We start from the raw sequence: 24337 nt of genomic DNA, 5'->3' as shown, positions 1-24337 counted from the left end.
TTGCTGGTGGCTAGTGGTTTGGCATTGGAAGATCTCTTATTTGAAGACATGCATTCTTGTTGAATATTCTCTGGACCTAAGCCTTTATAATATACTTATTAAGAATTCCTTTGCTCAAGTATTTAACTTTTTGAAAGGTTAGGTGGCATATAAATCAAGAGTTGCTTTAGAGTGGCTTCCTTAGTAGCTCTTGTACCTTTAAGAATGAACAAATCTCCTATTAAGCTGCATGGTTTATTCATTTTTAAAGTACCCTAAGGCCCAATCCTTTAGTCATTAATCAAGAACAATTCATGCTGTCTTTAGTGAAATATGCCTGGCAGCGATAACTTCTTCATTTCTGTGTGTCTGTGTGCAGACACGCTGGGGAATACCAAGGAGGTAAATCAGAGCAGTCCTTTCTCAAATTCTGTTTCTAAATGGGCTCTATTTTGATATAGAGGAGGGTACAGTTTTGTGTGCTGGAAAACTAGGTTCAGGCAGCCTAGTTTTCCAGTCATATATAATAAAGCAAGAACCACTTGCTAAAAATGTGTTAAAATTGTGTAAAAAATTATTATACATTATTAAAATATAATTTTATTGGGTAATAACTGCCTCTTTCATGGTGACTTAATTCACTGGTGTTCAGATACCACATACTTCCACCTCTTTTTTCTGATAGTGTCCTATCATTTGTTCCTCATGAATCTCCTAAACAAATTTGATTTAGGAAACTCTGAGCAGACTAGGGGTGAGGTTTTGGCCTATAATAAGGAAAGTTGCCATTCAAAAACATCTTAAAACACTGTGAGGCTAAATAATTCTGAGAAAATATCCTTAGAGAACTTTGTATGGAGTCCTGGAATGCCACCTCAAAGTATTGTCACCTTGAGGAGGTGGATCATAGTCCTAAGACATATTAGGTATTCTGACATTTTTATTAAAACACTTTGCAGAGTCCTTGTGAGCAATCTGTTCTTCCAGTGGCATCCTAGCAATATAGCTGCTTCTGGAACTGCGTCATTATAGACATGAAAAAAAATCTAGTGTTTTTTTTCTCCCTAGTAATGCCCTGCATTTCTGTTCTGCAGTTCACACAACTTGGACTGTTTCACTGTCGATTTGACAGTCTGGTAGGCTTTAGTATTTTAATATCCAGTGTTTATACCATTACGAACTCTACAAAACACGTGGAGTTTTTAGTATAACTAAAAGTATTTAAAACAATTTAAATTGTTTTCAGTGATATAAAAATGTTGTTTGTGTTTTTTTTTAAATCTGATATGTATTGGTGATTAGAAGCTTTATCAAATGATGACAAAGAACAATGCAGTCTGAAAACCTGTTTTGCTGAGGAACCCACTCCACAGAATGTCCATTTCCTTAAAATTAGAAAAGTTGCAATATGTCGTTTTCAATGAAAACTGAGTGTCTCTGTTCTTTCTGAATCTTTTTCAAAACAGCGTATTTCATAAATGTCTTTGAAGTTGTTTTTCATTTCTCTCTAGCCACAAAACGATTCTGTGTGTAACATGAGTCATGCAAAATCGTTACATGAGTTACCGCCCCTACCTGCTTCTGCTTCAGCTGCACCTTCAGAATTGTATCAGGTATGTGCTCTCTCCCCGTGTGTCAGGGTATACATTAAATTACATGTGCTAGCATGATTATAGGCATCATATGTTACCAGGCCTTAGGCAGATGAAGTAAAGATAGGAAAAACTATTTAAATTACTAAGTTAAAGTACTAAGCAGATTGGTACAGATCAGGTACTTCATTAAGAGCTGCTCTTGTTTGGAAAGGTGTTGTTACAACTTCTGTTATGATTTGGATGTTAAACATTGGCAGTTTAAATCTGTTCTTTAAATTTATAGTTAATTATTTGCTGTTATATTTTGGGTTAAATATTTTGAGTTTAATTTTCTGGGGAAGGAAGCAAATAGTAAAAATATTCTTCTTGCAAACAAATTGTGATTTCCTCCCCCAATACTTTATGGCAGAGCACAAAACCCCCTGAGTTAAACTGCTGTTCCAAAACCGCTGAGAGCTTGACAGGTGCAGCATTGATCAGAATGGATAGCTTGTACAGCTGCACAACTACAGCCTCTGCTGTGTGACACAAATAAAAATTACTTATGACAACACTTAAGGGGAGGAAGAAGAGAAAGCTGGCTTTCCCCACCTCACAGTTGCTCATTTGGCTCGTTTGTGCCAACACTTCAGTTCATCTAGGATGTCTTCCTTTAGGAAGATCTTGTTAGTGAAGAAATTGAAGTAGTTTCTGATGGAAAATGGATTATTTTTGACTGTGTTTGAAAACAGGAAATTTTAAGTGAAACATACACTCTAAAACAATGGTAAAAAAGTGAAAATTATTCAATGAAGATTTACCTAAAAAATTTTTGTTTTCATCCAAAAACCAGTCAGACTTCTGGGGATGTGTTAAGGGTTTATATGAGACACGGGAGCTGATTTAGCCGGATCTGAAATTTTTGTGTTTCATAAGCAGTAGATTTTTGCCAGGTGGCTTTCTTCTCCAGAAACAGCTGTTCCTCTCTGACCACCTTTTTGCCCAGGGCGTTCTGATGGGTATCACTATTAGCAGGGCACCTGCTCTGCACCCAGAAAGTTATACTACCTAGTGGGGAAGAAAGAATATAGTTTACAAAGCGGGCCTAACTGAGAGGAGATGAGAATTCAGAGTTTATGCTGACTTCAGCAGTTCCTAAAGATACAGTTCCTAAAGACTTTCTGGGGAAAATCTCCAAATCTCTGAATTATTTTTAATTCTTGTATCAGTTTGTCCCCCAGAACTGTAATTCAAGGACCTACCCACCTATCTAGTGTGTGCAGTGGGAGAAATTGAACCGAAAAGATTCTATGAACTTTCAGAAGCTAATTAAGGGGTATGATTGCAGCAGTCGTGTGAATGCCTTTTTCTTTGCTGATAAGATTAGCCCCGTCAGAAGAAAAATGCAAGGCAGATGTAATAATCTTGCCTTAGCCTGTATTTCAGATTGACAAACTGTATTGTGCTCACTAAAACTCATGATAGACTAAAAAAAATAATTCATAGCTGCATCTATAGGTTAAATGAAAAGAAGTTGTTTTATGCTTTAGTATGCTGTCCTCTCAAAGGTCATAAAATGCTGAGAAGATGAGCTTAACTGCAGCTCCTAAGGGAATGGCAAGAGAAATGAGGGAACCAAAGACGGGATATCATGAATGTATTTAGAAGCTTTTCTTAAGAATGATCTAAAACTGATGGTGGTAATGCTGCATTGAAAAGAGGAAGAAATGGGTAACAGAGATATGGTTGTGTTATTCCAATGAAGTAAAAAATCATTAAACAAGATGTAATACAGAAACAAGCTAATTATGAATTTAGACTAAGAGGTTTAGGAACCATGGTATGAAGTACATTCATGATTCTGTCTTACACACATTTTCTCTCTTTAGGGTATCTCGATAAGAAACATACTTGCCAATCCCATGTCCCTTATGCCTGTGAGCTATCTCATTAAAGTTTAGACATCAGGACTGTCAAGCCAATCAATAGATACCAAGTCATCTGAGAAAACATGGAATGAACAGACAGAAGAAATCTATTACAAATCCTGTATTGATGTGGGAGAGAGAGAAAGATGAGAGATGAATTTGTTAACTTGTATTATTGTTCAACTATTAAAAGGATTGAATGTGAAAAGTAAACAGGTCATTAACAAAGGCTTGAGGAATAAGAATTTTCTAAATTTAACAAATGTATGGAGAAAAAGAAAAGCAAAATGGAGATGTGGGGGTGTAGAGAGTACTAGATAATGTACTAATGCCTTCTCTTATTTATAAAAAAGACCTTGATTATGCAAAAAAAATGCATGAGTACTCCTACTGAAGCATTGTGTAAAATTACTCATAAATGTGTGGAACATCAGGATCTAAAAATAGATTGGTGGTCAAATGACTCTAAGTCAGATTTATGTATTTGCTTTTTATACTAATTGATCTTTAACCCTGTTCTAACTCTAAGAATACTCTTTAAGTTACTGTGCTGTGTAAAGCTACTGCTTCATTTTTTTTCCCCTCCAAATTTCAGCTTGTCGTTAAGAACAGCTGTTATCCTCCTTTGATGCAACAAGCATCATGGACTTTGGCAGCTCCATTCAAAGAACAGAGTTACTACCGAAGTCTAAGTGACTCCATAGCTAATAACTATACTCTTACTGCACGGGATTTAAAAATGAAAAATGTGCGCAAATTAAAGTCCTCTTCAACGACAGGGACATCACTGGTTTCAGCAGAGCAGAGAACAGCCTCACCGCGTATCCATATTTGAATGTGTTGACATAATGGTTGCAATATCTGCTTAGTCCTCTTGTATGCTATTTAAGAAGGGTTTGGTTTTGTTCATTGATAAAGCAACTGTTAAGGAGACTCATACGTCTGATTCTTCTACTCTATGTACTTCTCCAGTACATGGGTGGGATGTGGGAAGCAGGTCATGGTACTTTTCTTGGTGAAAAGGCACAATGTATTAATTTTATTAAAAGACCTGTTTATTTGTACTCTGAAAAGCACATGGTAATACTTTGTACTTCTCAGATTTTTTCATGTGCAGTAAATTTGGTGGAACTATACATCTTATAGAAGTGCTTTTATATTCAAAATAGAAAGTCCCAGTGTAGAAAATATTGTTTGTGCAGGGAGCACAAAAGTACTGAAAGTCTTAAGCATGAGCTGAGTGCTTTCCTGAAGCTAGTTTATAGTCCCAGAATCATGCTAAGTCAAAACTAAAGGCTTCTTTGTGACATTGTAGTGTTATTACATTATCTGATTAATTGACTGACTTAGCTCTGTTTTTCACCAGTCTGAAATAATATCTTATTTGAAAAATATTCCTGTGTGTGATTTTCTTAACTGGTGCTTAAAGCTTCAAAAGAATTTGGTCCTTCTAGGAAAAAGCTCAAACTTACACAAAGAAGTCAATGGAATTCTGATAGGTAATGTACTGTAATGTTATAAAGATACAGCTTATTACAATCAGTCTAGATATCTGAGTTGTGATTTAATATTTCTTTTTACTTGGATGCTATGTTAAGCATCCAAGGATGAAATGTTAAGTCTCTACAAAAAAAAATGTATGTACATCAAGACTGAAATTCCATGGTGTGCTAAGTGAGCACCTTTAACTGTTTCTTTCTGGCAGGACAAATTTCAGTCTTAGGCATGCTAAAGGAAAGGTCTTCCTTTCATGATTACTGACTAGAGAACCTAGAGTTTAGTTAATAGAGATGCAGATTGTAGAAATGAAGTCTCAGTTTTGCTGTGAGTGTTTAAATGCTCTGTAATGCTCCTGGAGTTGTGTCAAATTGGATGCTCTGCTGTAGTGAATATTTCTTTTATCTTCTTTGTGCTTGTGTTCTTCATCTGTAAAACAAGGAATAGTCCTCTCTGGAAGTGTTATGACAGTAACTTTCTTACTCCTTCTTAAGATAAATGGTGGTGAGCACCATAAAAAAGACAAAAGGGATATTTAAATTCTCTTCAACTAAGAACTTGATAATGTGAAGCAAATCAAGTATAGAGTGACAGCTTGCTGGCTGAGTATTGTTCATCCTGAGCTGTGTGGACAAAGGTCCTATAGAAAACAGCATATAATCATGAAAAATAAGTCTGTAGTGTAACATTTATACAAATGAGCCAATTTGAACTTTTGGCTCAGATTGTTAAGGTTTTGGTAAGATCATCACCTGAAAATAGGTGGAGATCTTGGGCAACCTAAATAATAGTGCTAGTAGGTCTGCCTCTGATAGAATTGCATATAAGATACTGCCTGTCTGAGTGATTCTGTGCAGTTGTAAGGTTTACATGATTGTATTCTTTCTGTTAAAGTAATATGCTGTGTAATGCAATTTTACTGAGGTTTTTTTAAGAGTAATTGAAATACTTCATTGGTCATACTTGTCTTCAGTGCAGTGTAAATGGTTTATGTAATGCTTGTCATTTGTCCGTATTGATTTATGAATGCGTTACTGCTTCTTTATTCGCTAAACTTATATTCTTTTTTTTCAGAAGTACACCAACTTTGTTAAACAGTTTGGATCCCATTTCACCGTGTGCACCTGCTCATATGCCAGAATTACATGTCAGACATTATACAGACAACCAACCATTGACCCCAGAAGAACAATTTGCTATCATGCACTTACATGAGAAGGAGATAAGTAAGCGAGAAAAGCCACCTTCAAGAAATGATCTAGAGGTATTTGTATAATTTCTTTTTAAGATGAAAGTAGCAGTAGTCGTCAATTACAATATGTCTTTAAACTGCTTACTTAAAAGTAATTGAGAAAAGAAAGCAGTACATGAGGTTTAGAAGATGTAAACATTCAATATAGCAAACTTCTGTTAAATAAGTCAAATCCTTTCCCATTTGTTTATCTTTCTAACTACTCGGTCTGATTTTTGTTCTAATGGGTTTGCAAGTAGAAGTATCTTCCCAAATTCTTAACCTCTGACATTGTTGGCTGGTACTTCAGAGATCAGTAATTTAAGCTGCTGCACTCAGTTCTATTGTATATATGCTTACATCAGAACAGACAGAAGTAGTTGTAAAAATGTCAGGCATTGGCAGTGCTTTAAAAAAGAACCAAGAGATAAATAGCCAAAATCCGTTATATTCAAACACCTTTCAATTGTGGAAAAGGTTCAAGTGATAGAAAAACTAAAAATATTTTGTAATAATTCATTATCTGTCAGAAAATTAATACAATAAGCATAATATTTTTAACATTATTTTTTAGCGGTACTGTTACTACATCTATAATGGAGTGCAGGAAGACATGCTGGCACCTCAGGATAAAGAAGTGATGAATGTAATTTTAAAGCATATTCCAACTCATCTTCTTGCTAACCCAGACTGTGAGAATTTACTTTGCAAGTTTTAAAAGAAGAGATTAAGGCAGACTATTGTATCAGCCTCATGAAAGCCATTGGTAAGACTCAAAATCTCTTAGCAATTCAGAGTGTGTAGTCATTTATTGCACTTTGAAAGCAAGTCTGCATTCTATTCTTAGCACCCATGGAGAATTCCTTTGGGGTCAGTAGAACTGCAACAGATATTTGAGAGAATATAATCTGTGGTCATGCTACATAACATTCCATTTTCAACAAATATCTGTTTACTACTACATCCCATCACTTAAACATAGTCATTTCCAAGTTCAGTAGTTCTGGGTGCATAGAATCATTTTGTCCATACATACACAGTTTTCCATTCCTAATTCGAATCCAAATCACATTCAAAATCCATAGTTCTGCATCATCTCATTAGATGTATAAAGAGGGGATTGATCAAATGATGGTGAAAAAGGAGTAATCATCTTCAATTGTAGCAAAAGAAATTAGATAAGAAATTAGAAAGACATTTGTATATTTGATCCTGATGTGGGGAGAAGGTAAACTAGGCTATTTTATCCAATACTTCCCAGACTAGCATTTTTGTTAATCCGCAGTAAGTGAGTGATACCCATTACAGCCAAATTCAGCTGTCTCATAACTCCAGTGAAGTAAGATGTTACACTGGGATCATGTCACAAGTTCGAAGGATTTCATTTAAGACATTACAGGATTAAGGAAAATTAGATGATACATTAATGTACATGATTATACTGCTCATGTTCAACAAACAGAAGATCATCATATATAAATGAATACAAAAGAATGTTGTAATCCTTGAAATTCAGTAATGCCCATCTGAAAGTGAATGTGAAAGAGGCAGTTCTGTTGAATATGAGATTTTTTTAATTTGCTTTCCAGTAAGTCTTACAGTTTTCTTGGGTTTTCCATGTGTAAAATAATTCCTTTCCATTTTCTTAGATATGTTGACCACTAAGTAGGTATGGCTGCTCATTCATGACAGCATAAAAAGGAGAGATTGCACAGTTTTCACTCTGCCTTCTATAGTCCCTGATATCTTTCTAAGTACCCTTTAATTTGCCTTTTATCAATGTCACAATTTAGTGTTTGCAGTTCCTTTTGTGGTAATGCTAATGTCAATATTCTGCTTCCCAGGTTTGTTAATCTCATATGTAACAGACCATTGGTCGGAACTAGTGGTACTTGAGTTTTGGCATTTAGCAGGTCATAGATCAGCCCTTTGAATGTCATGTCCTTCCTAGATGCAACAGATGATTCATAACATTCCTGTGTTGCACAAACGTTTAAGAAGCCTTCTAAAAATCATCCTTGGAAGGGAGATATTTCCACCCCTGGTTTATGAACAAGGAATTGAAGCACAAAATAAATATGCTTCAACTGAAAAGACAGAATGAAAGTGCTTCTCCTGCTTCCCATTTTTAGAACCAGGACCAATTCTTGTTTTCTTTTTCTGAAATAATTTTGTAGTCAAATTGGTAATTTGATTATTGTGCTGTTTTTCATCATAAAAACATGCAAGTAGCTATATGATAGTGTATAAGTTTTAAATGTGCAGAATTCTATGACTTCCTGAACTAAGGAGATACTGTGTTTTCATATGTAAGTTTTAACCGTATGTGCAGTCTCACCATCATATATATGGTTTGTTCTAGTTGATTACATCTTGATGGATCCAGCTGAGAGAGAGAGACTGTGTATTGAAAGTACCCCACGCCCTTTTCCCGAGAGAGTTGTCCGTGCACCAGTCCCATGGCACAGCTCCTATCAAGAAGTGAAAAGCTGGAATGAAAGGAATCTATTCATAGTGAATCCACTGATGCCCACTTTGCAACAGCTCTGGCTTTCTGAGTAAGATTTCTTGTTCATGGGATCTTAATTAAATTCAGAATGTTTTTTATTTTATGGCTTGGTTATTAGTGTTTATAAATACATATGAGATCTTCCTGACTATATTTCATGGGGTTTTTAAAAACAGAATTCCATAAAATATCTACTATTTGTTTTACTTCCATAGGTATAGTCATCTAAGGTTTGTTCGCACTGAAGAAATGCTTTGTAGAGACCTGCCACTGTTGCCTACTGAATTTGACGACATCGTTCGAAGACATTGTGTGGAAGCTCGTAATATTCTTCAGAATAAGTCAGTGCCAAATGTAGTGACAGTAGATAAATAGCATATCTTGGGGTCTGATTTACGTGAAGCTCCCTTTTTAGAACAGGTCTTAGACTGAGATGACACTAGTCCCAACCACAAGGCTGCCAAAACAAAAGGGAAAATAGTGGAGAGGGATAACCATCTAGATGCTGAAAGAGCTATTGAAACTGCAGGAGTGCTTGCACAAGAGCAAATGGGAATAAACTGACTATGAATAAATGTAGACTGGAAATCAGAAGGTTTCTAACCATGAGGGGAGTAGAGTCTAAATCTATAAAAATGGTGATGAAAACCCTAACTTTTTTAATTGTGGAAATCGATCAATGTAAGAAAGAGATTATATGAGGTAATAGCCCGTGGTGTTAGGTGACTGCATTCTGCCACCTGAGATCTCTTCCAGACTCAAGGTTCCCATTTAATGCTAATAAATTAATATTGTCACTAGTATTTTGTCTATTAATTTAAACTAATAGTAGGGGCCCATTATAACAAGAATCCTTAGCTTAAAAGCTCAGGTTTCCTCTAAGTCCCGGTAGGTACAGTTTTGTTTGACATCTAGTTAACAATTCTCTGCTAGCCCTTTGAATTTTGCTCATTCTTTGGGTAATTTCTGAGCTTAGATTTCATTGCAAGGAGCAAAATAAGACTAATAGGCTTTTAAAAACTTTGTTTCCATATTATTTCATTGTAGGTGGATCCCAACTTGTGCATCCATTTTATGTGATCAAAAAAGGAAATGGCTTCATTTTGCTCCTGAAAATGACTGCGATTCCTCTCACCGAGTTGAAAGCTATTTTCATTCAGTGGCCACTCTAATGTCATTACAATTACGTGAGATGGTGGTTAACTCCTTAGAAGATCTTCTTGCATATTTTATGATCCACAAGGTATATGCTGTGAAGTATATCTATAGTTTTCAGTGTTACATAGAGATAATAATTCATATAGCCATAAAGTGTAGTGCTCTTTGAAGGCTAAAATATCCCAGATGTCTCCTGCCTCCATAAAAAATGGCTGGATCCTTCAAGTAGTTGTACACACTCTGTGGAATTTTGTTTGCATGGTCAAGAAGTGCTCACTTGAATAATAATTTTGCAGGTCTAAGGTTACAACTAGCAGTTTATAGGAGTTTTCAACTCTGTCTTAAGTGAGTGTGCTGGTTTTTTTGTTTTTTATAATTTTATTTTCCTTGGCCTTAATCAGGCAAAACACTTAAATGTGTTTTTTTGAAAGCACATGAATAATCCCCTTTGAAGTCAAAAGTGTGCATAGTCGTGCATGTAATCCTTTGCAGAGGTAATTTGTGTATGCACTGTCCCTGTCTATACCAAATGAGTGCCCTGCATTCTTTCGAGTAATGCACATAATTATAATAAACATTACACCATGAGAGTTTTTACCACTGTTTTGGTTATAATAAAGTTGCATCTTACTGGAAACGAGTTCTTTAAATATCAGATCACCTAGGATCTACCATAAGACAAAAAGAAAGATATTTAAACAGAACAAATGTGGCAGATATTAAATACTGCACTGTAGCCAGAGGATCACACTTAATACAATATGCTGTCAAACTTACACTAAGCCTTGCATCTGGGTGATGATGGTGTTGCTGGTGACTGGGGTTTTTTTTAGGTTTGTTTTTTGTCTTGTCAGTTGGTTTGGGTTTGGTTTTTTCTTTTGTTGTTGTTGGATTTATGTGGCGTGGTTTTTGTTTTTTGTTTTTTTTTTAAATCATTTGACCATCTACATTACCAGTCTAGTCATGGATTGTGACTCCGTTACTGTAAAGGCAATCTAGGGGTAGGGCAGTTCTTACTAACCATACAAAGCAATTAAAAACCAAGGATCTTCTATTTGATTCTAGACTTTATTCCTGATAGGCATTACGGATATTTTTTTTTTAGAGCTTTTGTTCTGTATGGTAATTAGTGCTTTACTTCTGTTACTTAAGGCAAAATCAAGGCAATTAGGCTTAAATCCAGTTTCCTAATTCCAACTTTTATAGATTCATTTAGGAGTTGGCACCTTAAAATCTTGTGTATTGGGGCATCAGTGTTTTGAACAAAAAAACAGGGATGAAGATCCCGTTGATGCTGTATAGTTAAGAGATTTAGGGGAGTTTGAGTCTTTTAAAAATTGTTATAGTTATAGCTGATTTCTTTGGCATGTACAATTTTCATGCTTTTCCCAAAGGACGGAAGTGATTTTACAGAACCATATCAGGAAATGCAGTTCTTTGTACCTCAGATACTAACAGTCAAACTCAGTGTGGAAGAATCCAAGATTGTCTTTGAGCCACCTTTGAAAGAATGTTGGCATTTAATCAGTCATTGCTTCAGGGAGATTCTGCACAGTGCTGAGGAACTTCCAAAGGTACTGGCTAAGTTATAATCACATACAAACTACAATATAAATAAAAACTGTTAATGATAAAAAGTCACTAATGAGGCAGAAAACTGACAAATAGAAGATAAAGATGAGGGTTGTGTATCACGAACTGTGTGGACTTTTGCAATTATAGAAGACAGCATAGGAATTGTTCTTTTTTCAGATTCAAGTTATATTAAAGCCCTGGTTTGATTTTCATGTAGTTTTCGCAACAAACTATGTGTGTAACCAAGTGTTAATTTTGAATCAGAGCCTTTACACATTGCAGTGTTTTTACCAATAATACTTTTTTTTTTTAAGTGGTGGGTGAATGGGTAGTAGAATACCTTATTTCCTCTATTGTATATGTTATTACAACATTTGCAATGGTCCCCTTTAGGTAGAAAGATTTCTGTTCCCAGAATTAAAAAGAGATGATCTCACTCTCAGTACAGTCAAACCAGATGAACCATTGTTTTCAGAGCGTGTGAACAAACTTGAGAAGATCTTTGAGAGCAACATACTTGGTCCACAGAAGTAAGTTTTGGCTGTTAATTCCACTGCCCGTCCAAACCCTCGGATTCATAACACTATCCATTTGACTCAAGCAAACAGTTTGAGTTGATTTATTTCTTATTATAGAGAATCTTCACATTGGAATCTTATGTTTCTTTTGTGATCTTCTGTGTTTAAGGTATTTAAATGTGTACAGGAAATACAGCAGTCTTTTGAATAACAATGCACAGCAAGACGTCACAGATTTCTTGAAAGAAGGTCCTTCTTTAGAAGCTTTAATAGAGGTAACATGTAACTGACAACTGGTACATGTTTGTACAGCAGCTAACACATCACACTTTACTTCCTAATGTATTGCCTAAAGAACTTCCTTTAAATGGCTTGTTTTACCCTCAGGAATACTAGGGAAGCCATCTCAGTTTACACAGCCCCTTGCTGTAGAACTGCTGTGCAAATGTAGAAGGAGCGTTCTTTATGGCCTTCTGTGGGTTTTGTTGGGTCCTAGTAGAAGTCCAGTGGAAGGCTGCCCAGAGTATTTGGTGAATTTGCATCTTGCTGGTCTTTTGACTCTCTCTTGTCCTTAGTCAGCTCTCTCTACTTTTCACTCTGCATGCCTGAGTTAGCCTCTGGCTGAATACTTTTTTAGGCAGCTTGTGGTGTTCCTTAATATGGCATGTTACTGTGCAAAGCTTTCAGGCCTGGAACTCAAGGAGTTGAGCTCTGGAAAGAAAAAATAGTTGTTCCTTCTCCTATTTGGAATATATTATCCATTTGCTGGATGGGAACTAAATAGTTGTGTAGCATTTTTCATTTGTGGACTTTAAGGAAAAAATAACAGATTTATTATTTTTCCATTTGTAGAAGATTGACAGCTTAACAAAACTGAAAAGAGAGATTGCTTCCATACATGTCACTGTCCCTCTGGCCATGTTCTGTCTGGATGCTGTACAACTGAATGAGGAACTCTGCAATCAGACCCAAAATCTTAAAGATAGATTGATTGAATTTGAAGTGATGGAAAACAGAGTGTTAAATGGAAGGTACCTGTTGTTAGCATGCATGGTTCTTGCTGTCTGTGTGGACTGATGCTGTATATCTGTGGATGAGATAACTTTATTCATCTGTTGGATTTTCTAGTGCTGACTAGGCATGTGCAAGTACACCAAAGTGGATATTTAAAATTAACAGGAACAGAAATACTTGTGTATAAATATCTAACTGAGTCTGTATAGGGTGTACATAGAGATTAGGCTGGAAATACACCATTGTTCTTTCCTCCTTTACTGACCTAGGATTTGAGTTGAGGTCCTTTCTTCCCCTGCTGGTGTCCAGCTAAAGCAACATGAAGAATGTACTATATAGCTCTGCATTTGTCTTGTCCCTGATTTTTTTTTTTTCCTTCCCCCCCCGCCCCGGGAAGTAATGGTCCTGATTTCATACCTTGTCAAGTTTAAAGAAAAAAGAAAAAAAAAAAGTCCTTGAAAATGTAGTTTGACTCCAATGTAATGGGATAATCCTGGTTCTGTGAATTAAAAACACCCCCACCCCCTGCAAACACCAAAAATCCAGAACAAAAAACCTCCCACCCTGGCAATTATAGAATAATTCCACAGGGAATGGAGAGAGACAGCCACCATAAAGAAGTTATTCAACCCACTTACTAAAAGTCATCTCCAGGTGGAGATGAACCACAGTCTAGAGGGGCCTCTCTGCTTCCACTTACTGTGGAGGGGCTCTAGACAATGAGCTTATGCTGAACACCTAATGTTTGGAAGGCTTGATCTGGTTTAAATGAACCTATCCTTTGTGTGTGGTTGCGTTTGCATACCTGCTGTCTGTATCGATATTTGCAGTACTGAGCTGGATTCTAGAACAAGAAAATGCATCACTGGGAAGAAAGAATGTAACAGGAGTTTTTCCTTTCTGTATTTTCTGTTCCCACATACAATACAAAATAAATTTGATTGTTTAGTAATTTTTCTCTTTATAACTTTGTTTCATACCATACACTTGATTTTATTGTTGTGGGGTGATTAAGTGAGCTCTTGCTTACTGCATTCAAACATTTCTTTCTGCAGCAAACTGGGTTTTGGAAGAAGAAATTCTAAACCTATAGGATGGAAACTGTTTAATATGCTGCTAACTGTAATTTGGAACCAACTTAGCAACCATTCTATTGTATATCAATTCTTGTAAACATAGCAGGACAGTAGAACTGATTGTACAGAGTAAAATGGCATCCTTTATAAGTGCCTACCTGCTGTGTGTATTCAATCTGAATACTTAATTTACGTAGAAATTTAATGTTCTTTTTTAAAAGACAAACCTCATTAACAAGATCTTGCATTGCTCTTCACTTATGATCCCAGTGATATGTCTGTTTTCTTTTTATTGTAGAATTTGCAATGAATATAACTTAATTGCAACGAGAATGAGTGAGGTGCCTCTGAACACTGAAGAGCTAGTAGAATATGGTGCATACCTAAAGAAATCCAGTGAAGTTACTTCTCTTAAACTGAGACAGGAGGTTGCTGAAGCAGCACACAGACTGGAATTCCTCATGGACTATGCTGATCTTTCACGTATGTCTCAATTACAGAATATAAAAGTCTCCATATGAAAATATTTATATATAGATTTTGGGCTCTGCATGCATAAATGTTGCATCTTCTAGAATGCTAATGGAAAGTTCCGAAAGAGACAGAAAGGAAATAAAAAGAATTTAGTAGAGGCCAAAATGTACCAAATGCAGGAAGGAATGGTTAGAGAAATGGCATACAGCACAGACAGTGCTTTTTTCTGTGTTTTAGAGAATGTCTTAAGCATTATCAGATTAATGTCATGTAATCTGGCCAAATGATGTTACACCTCTATGTTATTCAATAAAAAGTCTTCAGTGAAAAAACATCTAAAAAGCCACGTCTTGAAGGCTTTATGACAGCTTTTGGAAAGTGTGAGAACTTGCATCTCTGCCGTTGAGTATTAGATTGGTGGAGGCCTTTTGTTGTTTTGCTGTGATGGTTTGCTGTTCTTGCTTAATATAAAGACTATTCTCCAAGATGCAAGAAGCATCTGTAGGAATTGCTTTTAGTTTATTTTTATTCAAAGCAAAAATGTGCCATCCACAGATGCTGTATGTTGTTTGCCATACATAAAAACGAAGAGCAGTTATATGAATGCATACCCATTTTAGTGGCAGGATGATCCATTCTCCTTAAGGAGAATACACTCAGATCAGATAGTGATAGAAATACCTAGGATATGCCATGTTTATCAGAATTTAGTCCTGAGAAAAATTAGGATGCCTATGGAAGCCAGGACATTTTTCTGCTATGTTTTGGACTGGAGTGTTTGCATGTGCAGTATTTCATAATTACTTTGTAGCTGGGTTTATAAGCATGTGTACTGCAGTTAGTTATAATGAGCTAAGTGTACTGAACAAATAGACAAATATGGAGATGTCTGCTCATTGTAGTACTCTAGCATTTGTGAATAATTCAGCATTTACACACTGTGGGCTAAAAATGATTTAAACTTTATTTTTATCCACCTTATATAGATATATTATATATTTAGTTAGGAGTGGTCTGTCTGTGTGTAGTTGAATGGAACTGATATTCGGGAATAGCTGTTCTTACTAATTTTTTCTCCTTAGCTAAGGTATTATTTGGAGAATTTCACATTCTTAAATTGATTTTAGAGTGTTGCTATCAGTCTAACTTGTTTTAGGGAACAGTTCTCTTTGCAGTGAAGATAATTCAGCTAGCAGCTTGAAATATGTAGCTTCTTAGACAGCTTATTCCTAAAGTACTTTTAGCTATTTTTCTTACTCTTCACAACAGCCATTCTATTAGATCATTGGTTAAAAGGTATTTTCTTAAAGATGTCTATATATTTCTCATTGTAGATGATGACATAAACCTGAATAGCACAGTTTTCCATTGGCCTGATCAGATTGAGATAATCTTTGAAAACAGTAGAGATAAGTTGCATAACAGGAGGAATGAGGCAGAGATGGCTTTGCTTGAAAGGTATGGTGTTAAGACATTTTCTTTCACTGGGTATTTTTAAAGAAAAACCTCATTATCAGTAAAAGGGAGATAGTGTCAAAGGAGTGAAACTTGGAAGGGAGCTGAGAAAGTAAGGAAGAAACCCGCTTTACAGTATTATGGAAATTTCAGAAAAATACTGTTGATGAGGGTGGATTAGAATATTCCTATGCTTAAACAGGTCTGAAAGAAGGAATGAAGGATGTTGATAGAATATTAATAATTTTATCTTGTTATATTGCTTAGTACAGCATATACAGTACGTATAATTTTATTACATTGTTTTCACTCTTCCTTTATTTCCTCCAGATAGTAAAGGTAGCAAATGTAAGTGAACTAAATCAACTGGGAGGTTTGAAAATGAACCTTGAATTCTAATCCTGTGAACTGCATAGTACTGATATAACTGATTAATGGATTTTCACTGGCATCTGTATTTACTTTATACTAGTATTGAGATCAGATTTCATTTGACAGTAGCTGTTATAATTAATAAAATAATTGAAACCTGAAAAGGAATGAAACAGAACATCATATTACCTTAGCTATCTTTACTTCAGGTGCTCTCAGTTTGAGGAAACTCTTGAAGGTTATAATAGAGAAGTGGAAAGCTACAAAAAGCGGGATGCCATGACCACAGAAGAAATAAAGAATAATGCTGAGAAATTTAAAGAGTTAAATATGAATCTAGATAATGCACTAACAGAATTTGAGGTTAGTATTTATTAGTCAAGTATGGAGTGTGCTGGATGAGCAAAAGATTGGTTCCTGTCCCTGTTTTTTCAGGGTTCTGGGCATATATTGTCAAGATGGTGTAAAAATTTTCAAATTCACAAACACATGGCAAATACCTTCTTGTCCCTGTATGCTGAGTTGTCCCTACTGCTGAGTTGAAGAGCATATTTTTTTTTGAAAAATGTTTAGGGAGTTTTTAAAATTAAATTAAATTAAATCCACGGAAAACAATTCTGGCAGAGTTGGCAGGAGCAGAATGTTAGGGAGGTGGCATTTTCCCTGAACTGTGGTTTGAGCTGCTGGAGCTGTGTTTTCAGTCCCTCTGCTTGTCATCTAATTAAAACCACGTTTCTCTACTGTGTCATTTCCAGAAGTTGCCTGTAAGTATTAAATATGTGTTATATCACAGAAATTGAAGTTTCAGATGCTAGAAGGAAACTGAAGACCAAGATGGCTAGATTCTGTTCAGGGCTCTCCATCCAGTGGACTATGTGGTTCTAAGTTGAATAGTTTGTCTTAACTGTGCCTCTGCTGGGAAATGAGAATGGTTACCTTTGAGACATCTCACAGGCATTGTGAGGCTTAATTAATCTTCTAAATCACAGTGAGACAATGAGATTTCTGCATATATTGAGCCTTAAGGACCAAGATTTTAATTAAATCCCACTCAAAAGAGAAAATGGAACCAATTAAATGAGTTTAGGTCTTAGACAAATTGCTAGTCCTACATATCAACAATCTTAATCTGATTTAAAGGCATCTAGTATATTTAATTAGTGTCAGTTAACAGCACTGATATATTATTATAGGTAGATCAGAATAAGTAATTAAGTTTAAGTTTCTTAATACATGATCACAATGAGGGGTGTATCCACACAATTTAAATGACATGACAATCAGCTTAGTGAATACATGAAGTTAAAAATATTCTTGGAATGTGGATCTTAAAGTTTGTCTGCCTGCATCTGCCATTGAATGATTGAAAGTTGTGTGAAAGGTCCGTCAGCATTGTGAAAGCACAGACTTGGGACTCAATCTGAATTCCATGTCTGCATTTCAGACAGCATTTCTCTGTGCTTCACTTCCCTACCTGTAAAATGAAGAAGACAATACTTTTAAAAAATCTGAATCTTTGCACATTGATTTATACTGTAAGGTCTTTGGACAAAGAAAATATCTTACCATGAATAAGCACAGCAATTAATATCTGTTTTGGTTGCAGCTCCCAAAAATTCCTATAAACCTATGACTAAGCAGCTTACAACCAGGTTTCGAAGTGGATTGGTAACTTGTGAGCCTTGGTTTCACTGAATGCCATGGTGCATTATCTATTTCTAAAATAAATATAGATTTCAAAAATTATTTGAGTTGTAAAAGATGCTAACAAATAACTAGGGGAATTTTCAAGAACACAGTTACCTTATTTACCTAAAATCCACAGGCCTCAATCTACAAATCTGGCTGGCTTTGACATGTAAAAAAATTGTATTCAATATTACCTATTTAAAAGTTTAAACAACAGTAGGAATTTTTGATGGAAATAAGAATTTTTTTTTTCCTTAAAGGCTATTAATAAAGAAGAGGAGTTACTTGAGCGGGAGAAGAGTCAATTTCCTCTACTGCAAACTGTAATTGCAAACAAACAACCCTTTGAGCAACTTTGGATAACAGCATATAATTTCCATACCAAATCTGAGGAATGGATGAATGGTGAGGCTTTGGTGTTCATTTGATGAAATGTGTCATTTTCAGTTAGTTAAGTAGAAGCTGAAAGGGTTGATTAGTTGCGAGAAAATAATTTTGAAGAAATAAATGCTGTTAAGCAGTGTGAAATACAGTTGTTGACTTGGATTTTGCATTAAAATAATTTTTTGTAACACAATTGATTTCCAGTTAAAGGAGAATTATTGTAAATACCTGTAAATAAACCACCCTGGAAATCTCCTTGTGCTGATGTGCCTGATGGGCTTTTTTTAAATACTGTTGTATTCAGGATCTCTCCAGAAGTTGAATGCTGATGAAATTACTGAAGAAATTGGAAATATGTGGAGGACTATATACAAGCTCAGCAAGAGTTTTCCTGATTTGGCTGGGCCTAGACGCGTAGCAGAAACTATGAAATATAAGCTTGATAAATTTAAACAGCATCTTCCTGTCCTGTCAGTTGCCTGCAATCATGGAATGAAGGAGAGACACTGGAAGCAGGTACTTTAAACTCTGCTTTAGCTGTGGGAGTATTCTACAACAGAAACTGACAGTTCAATATACTACTCCATATATTCCATACTGTGAAACACATTAATAGTTCTGTGTTTCACAATAAGAAGATCCTTTGTCCTGTCATAGGATAGATCCAGTTTTGAAATTGGTAATGGTACAGGCAGGAGCTTTGAATTAATAATTTATGGTGGAAAAGCAAATTGGGGGGAGTTGCATTAATACTTCTTCAGCATTTATTTCTTGCTGTTTGAGAAGTCTGTTACAAACATGCATCTTGATAATAGATTTTATTTCTTACTTTATTTTCAGATTAGTGAAATTGTAGGATGTGAGATCAGACCTGATGAAACTACTACTCTTAAAAACATACTGGAATTTGGACTCTCAAAATATATTGATCAGTAAGAAGCTGACTCTATTATCTTTTTTTTTTTTTTGACAATCATTGTATTTCATACGTTAGACTGCTGTAAAATCAGCTGTATTTTATCAAGCTACGGATGGAACTATCAAGTTGTTCTTGTAGCACAAAGGCACCAAAAAACAGTCATATTCCCGAACCACTTAATTCACACATTCAGAATTTTCTATCTGTATTTTTCTCCAAATTAATATTAATATCTATAACTCGGTGAGCCTTAAATTGCAAAAATATTCCCTGAAATAAGTCCATGATATTATTAACAAATCCATATGAAAGGTAGTCTGATATGCAATTCTACCTACAACTGCTTTTTTTTTTTTTTAAACTCTTCAGCTATGTTGCAAAAACATTTCAAAGATATGTTTCATTTCAATTTAGGCTGGAACCTGTTGGAGCAGCTGCAAGTAAGGAGTATTCCTTAGAGAAATCAATAGAGAAAATGAAATTAGAGTGGGTCAACATGCAGTTCGGTCTGGTGAAATACAGGGATACTGTGAGTAAACACCAAATCAATATATATATTGTTGAAAAGAATTACTTTGATTCTGAATACCAGTTGAGAAATATTAGAGGGAAGTTATTGCTGATTCGTTGTGGCATGGTGGAAAGTGGTATCATACTCCAGAGCCTGGGCAAATGTCTCCGGTACTATATATCCATATATTTGGACCTTAGTATCTGGATAACTTGTGACGTCAACATATTCATCGTAACAAATCTGTAGGCCTGAGAGCTTCTGCAGTGTTGTATGGAAATCTGGAGAGTAGTGCAATTTTAACTTGCCCAGGAGAAACAAGAGATTACGTACAGTCCAAAAGATTGAGTCAGAAGTCACTAGTATCCCTGGCTAGCTTCCCATTGACAAACCAGTCTATCTCTTGACCTTTGAAACAAATGTACACTGGAGATACCATTTCATATCTTCACACATGTTGCAGGCTTTCTCAGTGCCTTGCTACTTTCTTACCTTCAACCATCATAGACAAGGGGGAAGCAGGAAGCTGAATGAGGGTGAGGTTGAAGAGCGGTGAAATAAAGCAACTGCTATTTGCCTTATCAAAATATGATGCATTTACAGAACACCAGCATCCTGTCAGCAGCTGATGACATCCAGCTTTTGCTGGACGATCACATTGTTAAGACTCAGACAATGTGTGGCTCTCCCTTCATCAAACCAATAGAAGCGGAATGCCGGGTAAGGAAAAGCTCGTTTGAATGAGCTTGCATGTCTCAAAATGTGCTTTCCCTATCAGTATCATTTTGGCATGATAAGAAGGTATATAGTTTTTAACTTTTTCTGAGAACACACATTCCTGTTTTTCTTCAAGAGCTTTGAATTAATGGTTTCCAGACAAAGGTATGCAAACCTTACTTTACAGCTAAAGAAATTGTAATTGCATTGCTAATCTAGTCATTATAAGCATGGGTTTTCAGTTTAATGTCTTGAGAATAGGTCAGTTGATTTAAACAAATCCTGCTGCATTGTGTAAAAAGACATAAGTCTGTCAGTTGTGAGAGATAATATATTTGTAATCCTCCGGTATTGGCATGATCCATAAGGATTTCAAAGTCTTTGTTAGCTGTCCTACTATTTTGTAAAGATATGATCTTTGTTAAAGCTGATTAATTTCTAATAGGAAGATTATGCAGAAAGCAGAGACTTCCTTACCATCACTATTTAATATCGCTTTTTCTGGCCTAATAGTGATGATTTGTAAGCAATGCTAAGACCTAAATTCTATCCTTTTCTATGGGCTTTAGGCAAATTGTAGGTAAAGCTGAGTTCTGCTTTCCAGTAGAGCTGGTGAAATGAAAGGGAACCATTAATATAGAGCTATCTTAACAATATCCTTGTACCTCTTGCAGAATAATGAACAATACAGCATGGCTGGGTTTTCTCCCTGCAATACATTCCTTTGCATATCCCTTACACTGTAGACTGTCAAAGTCACCAAAGCAATGCTATCTGAAATTCTTTATTCAAAAAGAATCGCTCTCTGGTTTTAAAACCAATTTGTACTGCTAGAGTTGCACAAAATAGCTTTTTTTGGGGGGCCAAACATTAAACCCACTGTATATAGGGCCTGTGAACTGACATTTACTCAGTCTGCTGAATACCTTGTTAAGCTTCTATCCTTTCATTGATAAGATAGAAAGTACACAAGTGGAATTAAAAGAAGAGATTCTGGATTGCCATGCTTATCATCTCTGCACTTCTTAGGCAGCTGTTTCACAACTTGCTATAAAAAACAACTTTCACTATAAAAGTGCTAGTGAAAGAATATGTCTATTACTTATGTTTATTTTTTTAAAAAATAAAGTTTATCCCTCTTTTAAAATTGTTCAATTGTTTGTGGCTTTTTTAAATTTCTTTTTTCCTTTGGAGCCAAGCAACTCATGCTCTTTGATTCTTCAGTGTAGATTAATTCTTGATATAATTTTGCTTAAATATTAAATGTTTTTGTTACAGGCTTGGGAAGACAAGCTGCGTTTAATGCAAGATATTCTAGATAGCTGGTTAAAATGTCAGGCAACATGGTTGTATTTGGAACCAATTTTTAGTTCAGAAGACATTATGGCTCAAATGCCTGAAGAGGGCAGAAAGTTTAGGGTTGTAGATTCATACTGGAAGAACATTATGGCAGAAGTGGTAAGTGCTTGCATTTAATAAATTGTGTATTTTTATGCCCATCTAGTAACATGATTATTACTATCATGAAGATATACTAGCTTTTCTGGAGTTAGATATTTGTATTTAAGTCACAAAGACGTATAATACCGAGTGGAAAATCCTTTAGTAAAGCCCACAAAAATCTAGTAAAATCAGTAAAAGTGGTAGATTATATCATTATTGCTTTGAGATTTCTGTAAAGGCTGGATATTGCAGAATGAATTAGAGCCCAAGTAACATTTTAATTCTAAATTTTCTGGATTGGTATGGTTAAATGATCAGAATTAGGTAGAAAGATGAATGGTTTGTGCTTTCAGGATCTGCTTCAGAGTTCACTGACAATCTGTACAAAGTCTTGTCTGGATACAGCTAGATTTTGCATAAGGCTTTTAAGACATACACATTATTAGAGCAACTAAATGGATTTTTTTGCATGTGATTGTTCTCTAATATGTGGTGGCATGGTTATTCAAAACTTTGGTGAATATGTACTGAGATGGTAGTGTGTCAGGATAAGATGATGGGGATAGTAAGTGCAGTTGGGTATCCAGTTCCCTGTAGCCAAGAAGCTGGATAAGAGGCCTGATACTTAGTGGTAGTGTGAGCTGAGATGTTTGTCAAAAACACTGGGAGTGTGTGATTGTGTGATAAAGGTGTTGAAATAATCAGTATAACTAAATAGAAGTTGAGACCTGTCTAGCAGCTCGGACTCTGTGAATGATGAAGCCTGCTCTGAAACAGGTGTATCCTTTCAAGTTAAGAGGAGTGTTATCAGATAGAAAATATGTGACTTAGATGGCAAGAACAGAGAATAATTGTCATGTACTGTGGCTGTTTGACAGAACTTATTTGTGAATGGAAAAAATGTAGCAAGCTTAAGACACAGGAGCAAGTGCCAAAGATTTTAATGCCTGTGGGTATTTCCTTGTTGCGTTATTGTCTGTAAATTACTAATTGCTTAAACTGACAGTCTGAAAAGCAAAACTATCAAATAATGCATACATATTTAATAATGTGAAGGCACACCTCCTGCAACATATGTGATTGATGATAATAATTTTAATGTACAAATTGCAACTTTTGGCAATTTCTGCTGTGTATTTGTTTTTACAAAGGTGAAAGACACAAAGGTACTTGTAGCAACTGAACAACCCATGATGTTAGACAGACTTCAGGAAGCAAATACTCTCTTAGAAGAAATTCAAAAGGGGTTGAATACTTACTTGGAGAAGAAAAGATTATTTTTCCCAAGGTAAAGTAGTTAAACAGGCCTAAGTTGCAGACAAAAAGTCATAAGCTCTTTCAAAGCATTTCTACTGAACTGAAAAGTCTCATTTTATAAACACAGGTGGGACACAGTCCCATGCAACAAAAAATAAAAACCTGTTCTTTTCTCCAGACACCATTCATTTTCCTCAGCTCCAGTTAAATTTGCAATGCCAGGGACAGGCAGAGGTGGGGAGGCAAAATCTGTCGAGCACAGTGTAAACTTATGATTAGAAAGACATTACCACTTACAGGGCATTTTTGAAGGAGTTTGCTACCTTCCCATGGCTGATTTGCAATTATGTCTTTGCCCTACCCTCTCTAGTTGTGCAGAGGTGTGTGATACACAGGAGTTATATATGGTTATGAGGAACAGGATTCTATGTTTTTACAAGGTATTTATTGCCTGCATAGATAGATCTGGTCTTTCCTGTGTGAGCTTTATTCCTCTGCATAAAAGGATTGTCATATTGAAATTCTGAAAAAACAGGTATGATGAATTTTATGATGTTAAAATTTGCTTAAGAAAAGGGATTTGAGATAATAATTTCCTTTCTGTTACACTAGTGTCCTAAGCAACAATAAAACCTATTCCATCTATCTTGCATTAATAGATTATTAATGACAATTTTTGTGATTGGAAAGTGCATGTTCATTAATTATATTTTTCTAACAGATTCTTTTTCCTGTCTAATGATGAGCTGCTTGAAATATTGTCCGAAACAAAGGATCCCCTTCGAGTACAACCACATTTAAAGAAGTGTTTTGAAGGAATTGCTAAACTGGAGTTCACAGAAAATCTGGAGATCTTAAGCATGATCAGTTCAGAGAAAGAAATTGTTCCTTTCGTAGACAAAATCAATCCAGTGACTGCAAAAGTAATTTTATTTTTTTACTATATGATATTAAATTAATACTTTGCCTAAAGTATATGTTCTGGGCGGGAATGAGGTTTAAAACATTTAGGATCAGATCATGAAAAGTCTTTAGGAAGTGAGAGTGCAGGCTGGTG

The 24337-nt window shown here is 35.6% G+C and overlaps 1 protein-coding gene across 1 annotated transcript in view; it reads left to right on the top strand.

Moving 5' to 3' along the window:
• DNAH3 (dynein axonemal heavy chain 3) overlaps window positions 1-24337 on the top strand; it is a 62221-nt gene that overhangs the window by 100 nt on the left and 37784 nt on the right. The window contains 24 exon segments of the mRNA XM_068422975.1: window positions 1491-1592; window positions 4077-4302; window positions 4911-4980; window positions 6053-6242; window positions 6784-6921; window positions 6924-6975; window positions 8572-8767; window positions 8934-9059; window positions 9766-9961; window positions 11271-11450; window positions 11845-11981; window positions 12139-12244; window positions 12822-13000; window positions 14358-14542; window positions 15868-15991; window positions 16570-16723; window positions 18310-18454; window positions 18738-18949; window positions 19274-19365; window positions 19767-19881; window positions 20467-20583; window positions 21859-22038; window positions 23175-23311; window positions 24002-24203. Of these exon segments, the coding sequence (XP_068279076.1) occupies window positions 1491-1592; window positions 4077-4302; window positions 4911-4980; window positions 6053-6242; window positions 6784-6921; window positions 6924-6975; window positions 8572-8767; window positions 8934-9059; window positions 9766-9961; window positions 11271-11450; window positions 11845-11981; window positions 12139-12244; window positions 12822-13000; window positions 14358-14542; window positions 15868-15991; window positions 16570-16723; window positions 18310-18454; window positions 18738-18949; window positions 19274-19365; window positions 19767-19881; window positions 20467-20583; window positions 21859-22038; window positions 23175-23311; window positions 24002-24203 (3561 nt within the window).

Source organism: Nyctibius grandis, chromosome Z (assembly GCF_013368605.1).
Source record: "Nyctibius grandis isolate bNycGra1 chromosome Z, bNycGra1.pri, whole genome shotgun sequence".
NCBI classification, from domain to species: Eukaryota; Metazoa; Chordata; class Aves; order Nyctibiiformes; family Nyctibiidae; genus Nyctibius; species Nyctibius grandis.
This window is presented reverse-complemented; position numbering and strand designations above follow the sequence as displayed.